General features: G+C 44.6%; 1 protein-coding gene across 1 annotated transcript in view; it reads left to right on the top strand.

Moving 5' to 3' along the window:
- The window catches only part of SLC10A7 (solute carrier family 10 member 7), an 872,524-nt gene extending 856,003 nt beyond the window's left edge, over window positions 1–16,521 (top strand). Inside the window, exon 12 of the mRNA XM_086962267.1 lies at window positions 14,116–16,521. Coding sequence (XP_086818393.1) covers window positions 14,116–14,154 — 39 coding nt within the window. The 3' untranslated portion in view covers window positions 14,155–16,521. The remainder of the gene's footprint in view (window positions 1–14,115) is intronic.
- The last annotated feature ends 838 nt before the right edge of the window (window positions 16,522–17,359 follow it).

Genomic DNA, 17,359 nt, shown 5'->3' with positions numbered 1-17,359 from the left:
ACTCGATGGCGCTCATTAATCATACAGTCTGCCTTCATACTTCACACAGTTTTTCGTATGCCAACGCGTTTTAAGGTAAAAACCTCTTCTTCCTGGGCAGCATTTGACACATTTGAGGCTCGCATTTTTCCTGTTATTTCCAGTTTAATTTATTTATTTCCCCGCCCTTTCATGGGCGTATGCAAAGAGCAAAACCTTATAGTGCATGCTGGGACACTGGGTCCTAAATGCGAGAATTATCAGTCCTTTTAGTAAGTTCAAATGTTCATTTGCTCAATTATGAATTATTGTTACCTTAGTAGGTCGTGCTTTTCTTCAAACAGGCTCTTTAAGCATATGGAGCGCCATGCCACGCAGGTTCAGACAGTGCTAGCCTGCAGCCTCATACAGCTGGTTTGCGTCTTCTCCCCCAGCTGACGATGGTGTCAAATGCTGCCTAGGAAGAAGAGGTTTTTACCTTGAAACGCGTTGGCATACGAAAAACTGTGTGAAGTATGAAGGCAGACTGCATGATTAATGAGCGCCATCGAGTGACCTCCCAAGCTGCAAGGCACTTTGTTTTACTATATATATATATATATATATATATATATATATATATATATATATATATATATATATATATATATATATATATATATATATATATTACCTACTGGCTATCGCCAGTAGGTATATATAGTTAGAATTTTTTCCCTATGGGACTTTTGAAAATTCTATGTCTAATAACTTTGGCGTTTGTGGACGGAATCGGCTGAAATTTTCAGGAAAATGGCACATTTTGTTTCTGAGCAGCCCCTGAAAATTTGGTGGGGTTTCGTCAAGGGGGGGCTGAGAAAAAAGGGGGGTCCCAAAACGCGTTTTTTGCATTGAGTTTTCCATAGGGCGGTTGGACTCACTTTTAGCTCGAACGGCTGAATGGATTTGCACGAAACTTGGCAAAATTGTAGGGACTGTTAGCCCGATGTGCCTTTGCTAGGTCTCAATATATGTGCTCCAGTAGTTTTTGAGAAATTAACGTTTAAATCAAGATATATATCTGTAACAGCGCTCCGGGCAGCGATCCGGTCCGCTTACTTTTCGCTTATCGGAACTTTGCGCGCAGAAAGCTGATTGGCTCTCCGGTGTCTGTCAACATTCTAAACAGTCCGGAGCGGACGCCATCTTGTCTCTCGGTAGGATCGAGAGAGAAGAAGAGGTGGAAAACGAAGGGGGAATTTAATGAAAGGGGGCAAGGTATCCCCCTCTTGACCCCCTAGGAATGTTGTTGGGGTTATTAAAGGGTCCCGTGGGGAAAATAAAAAAAAAATGATTTTTCACGGTAGAAGCGCGGCCGCGAACTGGTAGCGAAACGGGAATTCGCCATTTTGTGCTTCGTAAATTAAATTACTAGTTATAAGTGGGTGCGGGAGACGTATCCTAATCCCCTATGTTTCCTGAGGGTGGGTGAGGAGGCTGATATATGTTGATACATCTCTTCCAGCGGCTGTGCGTGAGCTTTTTTTTTTTTTTTTGCTGCGTGACAGTCCGGAGCGGCCGCCATCTTGTCTCTCGGTAGGATCGAGAGAGAAGAAAAGGTGAAAAACTAAGGGGGAATTTAATGAAAGGGGGCAAGGTATCCCCCTCTTGACCCCCTAGGAATGTTGTTGGGGTTATTAAAGGGTCCCGTGGGGAAAATAAAAAAAAAATGATTTTTCACGGTAGAAGCGCTTCACGGGCCGCGAACTGGGCCGCAAACTGGTAGCGAAACGGGAATTCGCCATTTTGTGCTTCGTTAATTAAAGTACTAGGTATAAGGGGGTGCGGGAGACATATCCTAATCCCCTATGTTTCCTGAGGGTGGCTGAGGAGGCTGATATATGTTGATATATCTCTTCCAGCGGCTGCGCCATCTTGCCTTTTTTCGAATGCCACAATTTTGTCGTGCACGGCAGCCATTTTAGATGCCAGGCTGGTTCCAGGCTATCACCTAACCCTGCGGATGTAGTTTATGGCCCCAGCTGTAGAGAATTCAGACATGCCAATCCTCCTGATTCAGGCGTGTGAGTACTGATTTCAGTGCTAGTCTCCCGCCTCCCGATTTCTGCAAGCAAAAACCCGGGGGCATATTACGAACAACTAGCGATAATTTTTGTCTATAACTTGTTTAGAGACAAAAATTATCGCCGCACATCGGCGATTTTTATCGCAGATAAACCTTGCTATTATCGCAGAAAAGTCAGCGATATTCATGTATTATCGACCTAATGCTCTTAGCCATGTTATCCACCTCCCATTGGATAACATGGCTAAGAACTGCTCAGGGCAGGTGTTAGATTTTGGAGATATTCGCGCTTAGCGCGAATATCTCCAAAAGTTGGTAATAGGAGATAGCGATGTTAGGGACTGTTTCCAGTCGCTAACATCTTGGCACGCCACTTTGCATGTCATTAGTGATAAGTATCACTGACATGCAAAGCGGGGCCGAAGATGGTCGCTATCTCCTTTTAGCTGTCACTAACTGGTGTTAGCGACAGCTTGATAATAGGGAAATAATTTTATCTCCGCTTTCATGGTTTTTAAAGCCAAAAAAGCGGAGATAAACCCCCTTGATAATATGCCCCACGATTCCTTGGGGGTTTCAGCTGACAGGGCTTGGTATTGTGTTACATGGTAATTTTTCCATGAAACGTCAGAGGGTCGATGTAGGGGTTCTAGAAGAGGTGATAAACCATTTAAGCCTCATGAACAAGCGCATGGTCTTTTAAAGATTTGTGAAGTACTCGGGGCGGCGGTGTGTGTGTGCCCTCTTTCAGGAGCGGGCGGGGGGGCACTGCCAGCAACTTGCCAGGTCAGGTAGTGTTCAACACGTGCATCACCCTTTCTCTGCCTGCTATTGCGCTCCATGCTTCGGAAAGGTAAGAAAAAGAACGTGCATTTGAGTTTGAAATGTCCGATCCTGCAGCAGCACACTTCCAAAGCCCACACATGACAATAACCCGAATCAAGGCCCCATTCACCCGTTTTAAAAAAAATAGATAACACTCCAACAAAGTAAGGTTATAAAACTTTATTAACTACTAACTTTAACAAACGGAACAAAAACTAAAAACATTTAAACATTTCTCCACACAAAAAGCAACAATGGTTAGAAGCGGTCTTTTGTGCGAATAGTCCCAAGGCAGCACAACGTGCAGAGTTCTGGACGGCACCCAGGTGATGTCGCCTGGGTGCCGCACTGGTTTAGGGATCCTACAATGCTGCTCCGAAAATTGGCGTGGGGCGTCCCGGGTGGGGCGGGAGGAGGCCTCGTCAGTAGCGGTCTGTTGTGCGAATAGTCCCAAGGCAGCACAACGTGCAGAGTTCTGGACGGCACCCAGGTGATGTCGCCTGGGTGCCGCACTGGTTTAGGGATCCTACAATGCAGCACAGAAAAACAGCGTGGGGCGTCCCGGGTGGTGCGGGGGGAGGCCTCGTCAGTAGCGGTCTGTGTCCAGTGTCACATGGCTGACACAACATGTACGACAGGCACCCAGGTGATGTCCAGTAAACTGCCGCACTGGTTTTGGTATCCTACAATGCTGCTCCGAAAATTGGCGTGCGGCGGCCCGGGGGGGGGCGTGGGGGAGCCGGCGTGAACGGGCCTCCCCAGGTGGCGGCCATCTAGCTGAGTTGCGCTCGCTCTTGTGGCCACAGCGTCTCGCTCACCATGTTGTTGAGTTGCTCCCACTCTTGCAGTGCAGCGATAGGCGGCTGCCACATGGCTCTTAAAATGGCGGACGGCTCCTCGGTTTTGGGCCTGGTCCACTGAAATGGCCCTGGGACACTTTGGAACTCGGACGCTTGCCTGCTAGGGCTTGGGCTCCATTCTCGAAAAGCGTCCCCTCAGCCGTGAAGATTGTATAAAAGTCTTGGGGGCCCCCGACTCCCGCAGACTTCCGGTGGGGAGCGGCTGCCATGATTGCTCGCGGAATGACCACGACGGAGCCACGAGATGGTGGTGCTCTCATGCTGACGCCAGCTTCAGTCTGAATGATCCAGAAACAAGGTGGGGCTTTCATCGTTTGGGAAAAAAAATGTTCTAAACCAATGAAAAGTGTTATTTTTAGGTCATATGACCAAGCCTTCCATCTTTAGGAAACCAAAAGTAAAATGAACCAATGAAAAGTTTTATAAACAAGTCACATGACCTGTTATGCGACATAGGGCTACAAAAAGCGTAGAAAATCCGTTGGCACGTGAGGCGGCGTCAGTAGCGGACCGATGTGCGAATAGGCCGAAGGCAGCACAACGCGCCGAGATCCGGATGGCACCGAGGTGGTGTCCAGCAAATTGCCGCACTGGTGTGGCCATCCTACAATGCTGCGCCGAAAGACGGCGTGTCCAGCTGAATTGCGGTCACTGTTGCGGTACAGTGACTCGAACGCGCCGAGATCCGGATGGCGCCGAGGTGGTGTCCAGCAAATTGCCGTACTGGTGTGGCCATCCTACAATGCTGCGCCGAAAGACGGCGTGTTCAGCTGAGTTCCGGTCACTCTTCCGGCACAGTGACTCGAACGCGCTGAGATCCGGATGGCACCGAGGTGGTGTCCAGCAAGTGGCTGCACTGGTGTGGCCATCCTACAATGCTGCGCCGGAAGTCGGTGTGGGGTGCCCCGTTGGCTTATGAGGTGATGTCAGTAGTGGACTGATGTGTGAATAGGTCGGAACCAGCACAAGGCGCCAAGATCCGAATGGCAAGTCCTGGATGTTGAGTGCCTCAGTTGAGATTTCTGAGCAGTGCTTGTAGGACTGTCTGAAGCTTATTTGCACCTGCTGCAGCTTCACTAGGTCCGGCGGAACTTTTTGCCTTTTCCTTTCTGCTTCTTTTCCTACAATGCGTTTCTTCTGAAGACACGACCAGGTCCCTGAATGTGTGCAGGGGGACGCTATTGATTGAATGAACGCGCCGAGATCTGGATGGCACCGAGGTGGTGTCCAGCAAATTGCCGCACTGGTGTGGCCATCCTACAATGCTGCGCCGAAAGTCGGCGTGGGGTGCCCCGTTGGTTTATGAGGTGATGTCAGTAGCGGACCGATGTGTGAATAGGTCGGAACCAGCACAAGGCGCCCTGCACTGTTGAGCCTTTTTCAATGTCTGATTTTTGTTGTTTCCCCTCCATCAAAAACAAAACAAAAATACAAGGCGCCAAGATCCGAATGGCAAGTCCTGGATGTTGAGTGCCTCAGTTGAGAGTTCTGAGCAGTGCTTGTAAGACTGTCTGAAGCTTATTTGCACCTGCTGCAGCTTCACTAGGTCCGGCGGAACTTTTTTCCTTTTCCTTTCTGCTTCTTTTCCTACAATGCGTTTCATCTGAAGACACGACCAGGTCCCTGAATGTGTGCAGGGGGACGCTATTGATTGAATGAAAATGGCGGCTTGACACAAAGCTGACTCAAGCGTTACTGTTGGTGCTATACAGACAAAAATTGGTTTTCAGTTTGTACATTCTTCAGGTTTTTTTTTTCCATCCAAGTCTGATTGAGAGTTTGTAGAAAAATGGCTTCAGATTTTCCACATACTACTCTTCAACATTCTTCCTAAATGTAACAATGTGAAACTCACTAGGAGAACGGCTGTTTCTGTTTCCTTTCAAAATGCTGCCACCAATATTTTCTGAATGGAAGACACCATCTTGTAGCATAAAGGGCCGAAAGGGGTTCTGGTCTGGCCGATGGTTGGTGGAGACATTTTGACTATATCTTGGACCTGCCCGGCCTCGCCCAAAATGGCGCCGGTATAAATGGGACTCGTAACTCTTTGCCCGCAAATGTATATCTAGAAAATGTTATTGTAAGTGGCCCTGTCGTATTTTAATTACAAAATGTACGTCCACCGATTCCGCAACTGTTAGACACCTTTGTTCTTGTCACCTAATGGCCCGCTCGTTACGTTCTTCTACAGTGTAAATGTCTCCTCATCATATACGATTTCAGTTTGCTCCGTGGCCGGCCCACGTGGTTATAGGCCCGTATTTGTATACTGACATTTTCACAATAAAGGTTTTTAAAACAAAACACGGTAGTAGTATTTTCATTTGTAAAGTTTTTACTTTTAGTGACTGTTTTCGAATCAGTAAAAGGCAAGTGAAATAAAGCAGTCCAATTACATGACGGATAAAAGGTATAATATGTAGGAACGCAGTAAAGATAAATGGTCAAGGGCAGTTGTGTTTTTCATGTCTGCAACATAAAGTGATCGATAAGAATCTGATAATCAGGCGTATCGGCGACTAAGACAGCAGGCCGAATCTCTTTTACTCAACGGCTCCGTCATGGAAGGAAGAAACGCCCTTTTTCTCGAAAAAGGAATATATTTTACTTGCAAAACAGTTGTAAATTTTCCGGGAAAGTACATTAGCCTGGAATATTATAACATATGTTTGAAAAAAAAATATTGTTCGAAAATAATAAAAAGCGTAATTTTTAGGTCATATGACCAAGCTTTTCATCATTAAATTAACAAAAGTAAAATGAACCAATGAAAAGTTTTATTAACAAGTCACATGACCTGTTATGCTTACGTTACGCGCTGCGCGCCGCGCCTCGGATCACTTCCGGGTGCGCTAACGCGGCGTGTCATAAAACGCATTACGCGACAACGTAGGTCAAGAATATAGTCTAAATGTCTCCACCAACCACCGTTCAGAACACAACCCCTTTCAGCAGTCCAAAAAGTTCTGTTAAATGACAACAGAGGGGACAGGCAACAAGAACCATCAGTCAAAGAGGGGAGGGCAAGTTCTTCTCTTCCGGGTCATGTTGGGGCGCTACCGGAACTGATCGAATTGGTAGTCTACAGTGTTTCTGGATGTTTCAGACTAAAGCTGGCGTCAGCATGAGACCACTACCATCTCGTAGCTCCGTCGTGGCCATTCCACGAGCAATCATGGCAGCCGCTCCCCACCAGAAGCCTGCGGGAGTCGGAGGCCCCCAAGACTTTTGTAGAATCTTCACGGCTGAGGGGACGCTTTTCGAGAATGGGACCCAAGCCCTAGCAGACAAGCGTCCGAGTTCCAAGGTGTCCCAGGGCCATTTTAGTGGACCAGGCCCAAAACCGAAGAGCCGGCCGCCATTTTGAGAGTCCTGTGGCAGCCGCCTATCGCTGCACCGCAAGAGCGGGCACATCTCAACTACATGGTGAGCGAGACGCTGTAGTCGCAAGAGCGGGCGGAAAACAGCTGAATGGCGGAAGAGGCACAGTGTAGCAAAAGCGGGCGGAATGGCAACTAAAACGATAAAGGGGCGCCCCACTACAGCTTGTCTTCAGGTCAAACGGATTGTGGGACAAGGTCCAGAATTGAAGAGTCATCAAAAGGCAAAAAGTTCCGCCGGACCCCGGGAGCCGGCCGCCTATGTCGGGGGCGATCTCAGGCTACACCAGTGCTATAAGACTTGGGGAGGGTGTCGGAGCCAAGCGTCTTCTCCGAGTCCATGGCCATCACACCGCCCCTCAGGGGCCTCCGTCAAGCTGTTTAGGAAGGTAACATATCACATTGTTTTCTAATGCAGTCAGGTCCACAAACGACACTCACTTACTTTGAGAATAGTGAAGCTGCAGTAGGTGGAAATAAGCTTCAGACAGTGTTACAAGCGCTGCTCAGAACTCTTAACTATGGCACCCAACATCCAGAACTTATGCTATTTGAGAATGGTAGTGACATCGAAGCATCTCAGGGACCAAAACCATTAACGTACTTTCACGTATGAAAATCTTACTTGGGGAGGGGGCAGGAGCGAAGCGCCCCCTCCCAGTCAGCGCCACCACACCGTATGTTGAAAATCTGAAGCCATCGTTCTACAAAGTCAACCAAACTTGGATTGAAAAATCTAGAAAAATGTACAAACTGAAAACCAGTTTTGGTCTGCATAGCATCAGTAACAACGCTTGAGTCAGCTTTGTGTCAAGCCGCCATTTTGATTCAACAAAGCACAGGCATTGAAAAAGGCTGAAATTCAGAACTCTAAACTATGGCACCCAACATCCAGGAGCTTGCTATCCGGATCTTGGAGCCTTGTGCTGTTTTCGATCTATTCACACATCGGTCCACTACTGACATCATCTTATAAACCAACGTTATGTAAATAGTTTTTTAATAAAATGTTTTACCCTGTTTCTTTGCTGGTGTGTTGTCTATATTTTTAATATTTGCATAGGGTTTGTCATTATTTTGTGCGGGATGGGTGATGGAGCCGAGCTGTCTTGCAGCCCTCATGGTGTGGAGCTCAGTTCATCTCACTATTTTCGTATTTCTCAAGAAGGGTTGTTCCTAATATTTCTATTTTAGCGAGGTCAAAAAGAGATCCAATTAGTGGCCTACTGATTTTGCTCGATTACTTTTATTTTTTTACACGATTTTTCACTATCTGCAAAGACTAAACAGAGTATTGCGACTTTGTGCTTGTTTGTAAATAGAGAATGATCCAAAGAGAACCAATTCTAAAACAGTAAATGCTTGGACAACAATCAATCAAATGGAGAGACAAGGAGGCACGACGGATTACAACGGGGGTAAAGGCCTGCGTTAACTACCCTTCAGTATCTGCAAAGAGAGAGTACTACTAAGGCAAAAGAGGGGAGGGGGGGGGGGCAGCGTTCAAAGCACATCAGCGTGCATAAATACGAAAATGTTTTTATCTATCACGTACTTGACATTTTAAAGCTTTTCATATTTGCTATTAAAAAACCAATGAAATTCACAGAAAAATCCATAGGTTATAGTGGATATATAGTTAGGAATTTGCATTTACAAAACCTTGAAAATTCAATGAAAAAACCATAGGTTATAGGCCATATATAGTTAGGAATTAGCATTTACAAAACCTTATTTTACTCGCATAAAACCATTGAAATTCCATATATAGTTAGCTAACTATAAGCGCTAACTATATATCGCGCACCCGCAATCCACTGCTGATGATGTCACATATTACATCATTCATGACATGGTCAGTGACATCACTGATGACATGTCAAATGACATCACTGATGACAACTCAAATGATATCAATGATGACATCTCAAATGACATCACTGATGACATTACTGATGACAACTCAAATGACATCACTGATGACATCTCATTTGTCATCACTGATCACATCACTCATGTGATAATACAATGAACCTCTTCAGACTCTAATATAACCTTACATACACTCAGTATAAACAGACACTCACAGACTGTCACTCATCCATGGAGTTACTCACACACCTAGTCAGTCATGCAAAGAATCAATCACACCTCCATTTCCTCAACTATACAGTTATACACATCTTACTCATTCAAACATATAATAACACATATTTACTCTCTTATATAATCCCTGATACAAGCTCACAGTGATCGATACAGCCACTCACACATTCACTGGCTCTTATGTTCAGTTATTTATATATCTCAACTCTCACATGTATTGTGTTTTACATACGTACTTACTTGCACATGTAGCAATGAGAAATCCATTCACTCACCAACACACCCATGCACAGTCAACCGCCCATATAGCTGTTTCCACATGCACTCTTGAACTCATACTCCTAGTGAATCAACTGCTTACACATCTATGCACAGAGTCACGCACCTCCCAGCCACCCACACACACACTCAGCCTCCCATTCAAATATTTGGGCAACCAATCAATAACCCATATGGCCACTCTTATAGCTACTGATCAACACATGCAGCAGCTTACACAACATCAAACATACTGATGCACGAATTAAGACAGTTTAGTCACTAACCCATGTACTCAGTGAGACACATTTAATCACTCACTCATACAGTCAGTCATGCACCTACTAAATTCTTCATCCAGACACTTATACATCCACTCATTCTTCAATATGTGAAACATATTTAAACTTTACAGACACATACAATCACTGGATGTTGTGATCAGTGATGTCATCAGTGATGTCACTGACCATGTCATGAATGATGTAATATGTGACATCATCAGCAGTGGATTGCGGGTGCGCGATATATAGTTAGCGCTTATAGTTAGCTAACTATATATGGAATTTCAATGGTTTTATGCGAGTAAAATAAGGTTTTGTAAATGCTAATTCCTAACTATATATGGCCTATAACCTATGGTTTTTTCATTGAATTTTCAAGGTTTTGTAAATGCAAATTCCTAACTATATATCCACTATAACCTATGGTTTTTTCTGTGAATATATATATATATATATCCAAACTTCGCAGGAAACCCCTTTGAAGAAAGCCACATAAAGAATCCAATATCATCATGTTGTTTATTGACAGCATGCAAGCAGGCGACATGGAGGAGCTTGTATCAGGAAATCCTTACGCCAGACGCGTTTCGAGAGTCTCTGCCTCTCTTCTTCAGTGGCGTGCTGCTTGCAGACAAATGAAAGCACTGTTCCACTGCGACTGTTGGTGCTCTTATCAAACCCACTTGGGACAGTTAACTTGTGCTATTGGGACAATGGACAGCGCGCTCACTGGAGCATTGATACAGCGCACCACAAGAACCAGAAGGCTGTGCAGTTGGCAACGCCCACCTCAGCAGGCGTTTCAATTCAAAGGTGCGCAGTGGAACAGTGCTTTCATTTGTCTGCAAGCAGCACGCCACTGAAGAAGAGAGGCAGAGACTCTCGAAACGCGTCTGGCGTAAGGATTTCCTGATACAAGCTCCTCCATGTCGCCTGCTTGCATGCTGTCAATAAACCACGTGATGATATTGGATTCTTCCTGTGGCTTTCTTCAAAGGGGTTTCCTGCGAAGTTTGGATATATATATATATATATATATATTTACGAACTCCGTTCCCCACACGCTGCAGTTTCCCCAGACGTGGGGCAAGAACAGACACGGACCACAAGGTAGTAGATGCCGGTTTATTGCAGTGCTGTCGCCATAACGTTTCTGCTCTCAACGAGCCTTGATCACATATATATGTGCATATGTAGAGAGTAGAGCGAGAGGTAGAGCACGAGAGTAATAGAGAGTGAGTAGAAAGTAGAGAGTGAGTAGTAGAGAGTGAGTAGTCGTGATTAGCAGAGAATGAGTAGAGAGTAGTAGAGAAGGAGTAGAGAGTAGCAGAGAGTAGTACAGAGTGAGTAGTAGAACGTGAGTAGTCGAGAGCCATCAGAGAGGCTCCCTTGACTTAACTCTGAGCTGTGACAAAAGTGCAATGTGCCCCAATGCAAGCAAGAAAATTGTTCCTCAGTGCCCCTGTTTGGTAGTTTAAACAAAGCAAAATTATTTATCATGGGCAAAATGAAAGTTGCAAAAGCTTATTAGCAAAGGGGTAGTACCCTACCCCGTGGGGTAATGCTCCGTTAGAAGGTTATTGTAACACTGCCGTTGCAGTGATAAGTGCTGGAAGGCATGTTTGTAGACCGTGGAGAGTATGTAGGGTAAAAGTATTTTGCTAACGGCGCAAAAGCCTATTAAAAAAATAGTAAGACACTATCCAGTGAGGTAATGTTGTGATAGAAGATTATCATGTTAGCACTGTGGCTAGACTTATGGTGGGTGCTTGTGCAGTAACAGAACGCGCACTATATAAAGTAATTTATTGGTTGGCAGGGGCTTGAAACCTGCAGAGCGTTTGTGTATAGCGACGCCTGGCTGTGAATAGCACCAGCACACAACGTAGAGTGGAAGGGCAGGGCCAGGGAAGGGGGGAAGGGAGAAAGTGAGCTAGGGGCGAATGGGAGTAAGTGTAGTAAGGCGCTATAAATTAGCCTGCGATACAATAAACTAACTGTTACCCTTGTGCAGTCCATAAAGCGAGCCACAGAGAGCTCTCTGTATTAAAACAGAAATATTTACCAATGATGCATAAACAACGAATTCCTATAGATAAAAAGCTAGCGTGATCTCTCTACAGCCGCACCTCAGCCTAGTACTATATTCGAGTCTGCATCCCTACACTGCCACCGGGTCTACGATTACAGCTCTAGGCTATTGGAGCAGCAAAGAAACAAGGGTCCCCAACACAAGTACCATAAATTATGTAACATTGACACCAGAGACTTACAGTATTTACAAACAGCTGAAGAGTGACGCGAAGGGCCACATAAAAACAAGGTGCTATTAGTGTTATTATCACTAGAATACAAAAGATAAAGCTGCCTCGATACAACAGAGGAGTGTCAGCTTGAACTAGAAAACCATGCTCGGAAATAGATCCCCAAAAACACAACCTAGCGAATTACACTCTACATAATGGGGCTACCTGTGTTCTTCTTACATAGACCGTCCGTCTATCCAGCCTCATAGCCGTTGTAGGTCGCTGTTCTTTTAGCTGGTATAATTCGTCTGTAATTTAGGACTTAAGCGACACATAATAACTAATCCCACAGCTGAACAAATTTGGTGCGTCCTGTCGAAGTGGGCTGTGTTGACAATGTGTAAAATGACCTCTGATTGGAGCATTGGGGGCTTTCAGCCAATCGCAGTGTGCTCCACAATAGTCCGAAGTACTGATTGGCTGTGGAGTCCACAGGTACCTTCTACCGGCCATGGTAGAGCGAGGTAGTGTAGCTCAGCAGTAGCTTTTTTTAGTCAGGCTATGTTGCTGCTGGTCATTCAGGCGCAACAGTGGGGCAGGGTGGGTGATAGGGAAGTAAGTGTTAGCAACGCGGAACTGGCCCAAGATGATAGTTGTGAGCGATGGTGCAACCCTGTAGCTGTCTGTTCTCGACTCACAGCTGGTTAGGCACTTTTGGCATTTGACCCTGCGGCTCAGGTTAGGAATGTAGCCGTTCGTAGTGAGACTGAGGTCCGAAGGATACTGGACGGTACATATCGTGGGCACACGTGGCACATCTAGCATTTACTGACTTGAATTGCCCTTTTGTTGCGTGACAGTGCTTCTATTCACATCCTTCTGCTACTTTGACTGACATGACGTCTCATGGCTTCCATACATGTTTCATTATTGCCACCGACTCCAAGGGTTGAAAGAGCACTTTACATAGGACTAGACGGGTCAATTTATAAAGAAAACATATGATATAAAGCATACGGTAGATGACTAGAAAGGATGATGCTGGCGTAAAAGGTTCCTTATCTTCTTTATGGTGCCAATCGGACCCTTAAAGAAGATAAGAAACCTTTTTCGCCAGCAGTAAGTCACGGAGCCCGGCTGAAAAGGACTGGGCTTAGCGAGAAAGGAGAACGTCACTAGGACCTCTTCTCCAATGGCTGGCCACCGTTTAGGAGGCCAGCCAATGGAGATGAGGGGTGAGGCTTAACCCTCGCCAGTGAAGTACACTCTAAAACATAAAATCTCGTGAGCTCAACTGCGCAGGTGCTCAGTACGCCACGCAAGACCTAAAAATGGAAGTTGTGTTACTTCTGGATACATCATTGGAGAGTCACAACTATACTGGAGGTTCTAGTCTGGCGTCATATTTCCAAAGAATAAAAAATTAGTTAGTGACATGCTATAACAAAGTTGCCAAGCTGGTGCAAGATGTGCATCAGAAAGCCTATAAAGAGAGGTTCAACGTCTTTGTCTTTATAATCATCATGAGGTGGCAGGCGTATATAAATGCATCACAGGTGAAAGTATGTAGAGGAGAGTTGAGGTAGTTGTCGCTGGCATAGCCATCCTCAATTTACTTGGTTTGGTCCTCCTGTGTCTCTTCATTTACACTCCCCCCGCCTCCCCCGTACTTCAGTAGTAAATGAATGAATGCCGGTGCCAAAGCTCTGCTCCGAAGCCTACGGACGGTGCTTTTAAATGTCACTCCTCTTCAATCCACTACCAGACACTGTTTGCCCCTTGATATCACTCTTGCTGTCCCCGCTTTCTCCCTTTGTGATGGGTTTCCATCTAATATCTTCCCCCTTCTTCCCGTTTGTGTGTTTCCCTCTCTTGCTCAATATCTGATGAGGAAATATGGGTTCCAGTCCCTAAAAATGAGTGCCATTGCTCCCCATCGGCTCAAATGAAGCACTGCTTTCCCCTCACCCCCTCATACATCAACAGCTCGGCTATCACAATACAGAAATCTACTTATAATTGACATAAAGAAATGGTAATATCTGTGTTTGTTTCAAATTTTAAGCATATCGCAGCAATCTAATACTTTGATTTTCTCTTCCTCCACAGGCACTCAAGCTCACGAGACAGCCAAAAGCTCCTGTATAGCACAGGCGAGATTTGTATTGAAGTGAATGTAAATATGTACTATACTGTAAACACACACAAAGAACAAATGAAAAAACTTGTATTTGTGAATGTTGCTTTGGTGCATATTTTATTTTTATTTAAAAAAATATAACCGTTTAAGTGCCTTAAAAGCATTCAGCAAAAGTTTTTCTAGAAAGATAACTAAATTGCTGTTTGCCTCGAAAAGCGGTATTTTGAAAAAGTTCTGCTTTTATTTTTGTAATGGGGTGGGAGGGAATTGGGTAATGTGCGTTTTACACGTGTTTTTTTACTGCCACAAAATGCAGATTTGATTTGACTTTAATGCTCAATGCTGTTAAAGGAACCTGAAGAGGCCAGTAATGCACATTTATCCCTTTACGAAGAGGCAGTCGGTCCAACAAGGGTTATATTGAATGAAACTGCATTCCGTCTTCATTCCGACCGTGATCTCCCTCGTCCAACTACCTTCGTGAACAAACGACATGGCGGCATCCACATTGCTGAAATCTGGCAGGCATACGCTTCTCGCATTGACTGCCAAGCCGTTGTAGACATTCCTTCTGTGTTAAGGCATTCTTGGCGGAAGAAGTAGCTACATTCCATTTTGTGATTGTTTGGTTTTTTTCCTCTTGATTTTATGTATCCATGATAAATAAACTGTTACTACTTTTTTTTTTCTTAGCAAAGATACTATTCTGCTATTATGGGTTCATAACCAAATATTTTACATTTTTGTCATGTGTATTATTGAGCCAGTTTAAGTATAATAATTGTTGCTTGTACCTCTCTTTAGTTAAAACCTCATTGTACCCAGAGCAGTCCATACAGAAGCGGGATTTGGAGCGGTAACGAAAGAGCCTCGGTCCCTTGCGTCTTTCCGCTTACAACCTGTCAGTGCAGTACCCTACTTTGTCATTTAAAAGTTGTGCACGTATCATTTATCCTTTTTGGACACCGTACTTATTAATGGCTGCAGTGATAGACTTGTCTGTCACAACAGAGTACGGATGAGTTGTGATCTACGTTCACTGTAATGTTCTCACTTATGCTTCTCAGACCAGTACAACAATGTCAACTCAGATTCATTGCTGGGCAGCCGCATGGGCTACTTGTGCCTGGTGCTTGCTCAGTTTTCGAGTGTCTCGCTGTGATGTTATTCTTCATTGTCATCTTTACAACTGTGCCATGAATTCGTGTTAGTCATGTGTGTTCTGAACTTTAACATATTCAGTCCTTGGATATCAATGCATTAATGTGAAGTGCTTAGCCTCTGGCTAGCTGTGACTGTAACATGCAGTAGAAATGAGACAATCCTCACAGTCGTATATGTTTCCTCCTGTTAGCGGCCCTTAACAAAGATTTCCACCATAGAATCGAGGTGCAGGCAGAAGCTGTGGGCATACATGCTTTCAGTGTACCCAACTGTACATAGGTGGGCATAGTGGCTCGGGCCTCCAATTCCCATGTCGCATTGTTGCCAATTTTTCAACATGTCTCGACAGCTACTGTGCTGGCTATCCAGTTATGATATGAAGGCAATCTATCCCACACATGGTTTGTTTTAGGCCCTAGGTCTCGATCTAAGAAAAGACTATTTTAAATTGCTACCCTAATATTAACCACTGGTGCTACCAGCTGACGTGCTGGTACCGCAACAACTGACTAGTCTGTACAGAGAACCTGTGAGGCTAGAGTGCCACACCACCCCTTTTAAACTCTTTTTAAAATCTTAGGCTACAAAAATAGATCATTTATAGTTATACCATTTATGATTTGAACCTCAGCTAAAAACTCAGAATTTCTTAGTTTTCTTGCTCCTGCCTGTTTGCTTTGATAACTATGGACCTTGTGTTCTTGAGCAGGGTGCCAAAGTGCCAGTGGAGAAATCACTACCTAAGAGCTTCCAGGTTTTTGGAAAGATCTCGTAGCTCATAACATACCTATAACACTTGTGCTTCTGTTGAATACATCTTCCTGCAGATTGCTTACCTTAGGATTTATCTCTTTCAGGCTTCAGACTTGTCCACAAAGCTTTTCCTTGACAGTATCTCCCAGTGCAGTCAGGTGGCATTATGCTGCTCCAACAGCAACTCCGCCACTTGAGATGATCACACCAAAGTACATTTGGCTCCCCCCTGCACACTAGTGTAAGTTTCGTTTTTCTGCCCTTTATTGATGCAGGTCCAGAGCTCGTTCTTGGTATTTACTCTAAAAAAAAAACTCCGCTTTAGAGAACTAGCCCAAAAGTCAACTCCAGAACTGACCGGTTTCAAAATGTTTCCCATATTCGGCAAGATCATGTCCCTTTCTGATCCACATGACAACTGCATGTGGTGTCTCAGATTCTGACGCAACACCTCAACCTACAATTCTTGTGCACCCATGGACCCCAATGACATCAAGGAGTAGGAAACTAAGTTGGTTAGGACTAAGGCCCGCAGGGAAATACCTAAGCCAACTCCTTCACACACTGATAAGTCACTTGTAAAGAACATTCTCTAAAAGTCCCTTCTTCCCCTAAGAGATGGTCTTGCTTCTGGAAGTGTTCATAGTCTTGATGCTGAGCTCGTCATGAGCATGGAAGAGGTTAATGAGTAACTTCAATGCCCTGCTCTTCAGTCTTGCTCCCAAAACCGTAATGGTCCATCCAGCAAGAAGAAAGTCATTCCTCTATGTATCTCTGGTGCCAACATGTGGAAAGCACCACTTTTGAACAAGGATAATACCCATGCAAACACATTTTTTACAGCCTGGAACACATCTCACACTAACTGATAATCACCTTTAAGGTTTTTTTTGTAAGTGCCATTAGCAATTGAATGGTATCTGATCAGTGTGAACTTGCTATACTGTTGATGGTTGGACCCAATAAGACCAACGCTGTCTTCCTCTCATGTGCATCATTCCTGGTACATTTGCAGAAATCAATTCTAAGAAGTTTTATATTCCAGTGAGCTTTTCTTCATAATTTTTCATAGAATATGTCTACTTTTTATGCAAGTACAGCTGCATTTCCACATGGGGGACTTTTTGATTGATACATACTGACACCATATGAAACTCAGATAAACAAATGTATAGGTTTGTTCCTATAGAAGGAAGGATTAGTTGGGAGGTGTTGCAGCCCGAATGTAGCTCCAACGAAGCATCTTTAGCGGGATCTACATGCCACTTTTGTGACAAAATGGATTGTCCATTATGC

This window comes from Lissotriton vulgaris, chromosome 3_1 (assembly GCF_964263255.1).
Source record: "Lissotriton vulgaris chromosome 3_1, aLisVul1.2, whole genome shotgun sequence".
Taxonomy (NCBI): domain Eukaryota; kingdom Metazoa; phylum Chordata; class Amphibia; order Caudata; family Salamandridae; genus Lissotriton; species Lissotriton vulgaris.
Note: the sequence above shows the minus strand (reverse complement) of the source record. Positions and strands in the feature narration are given on the sequence as shown.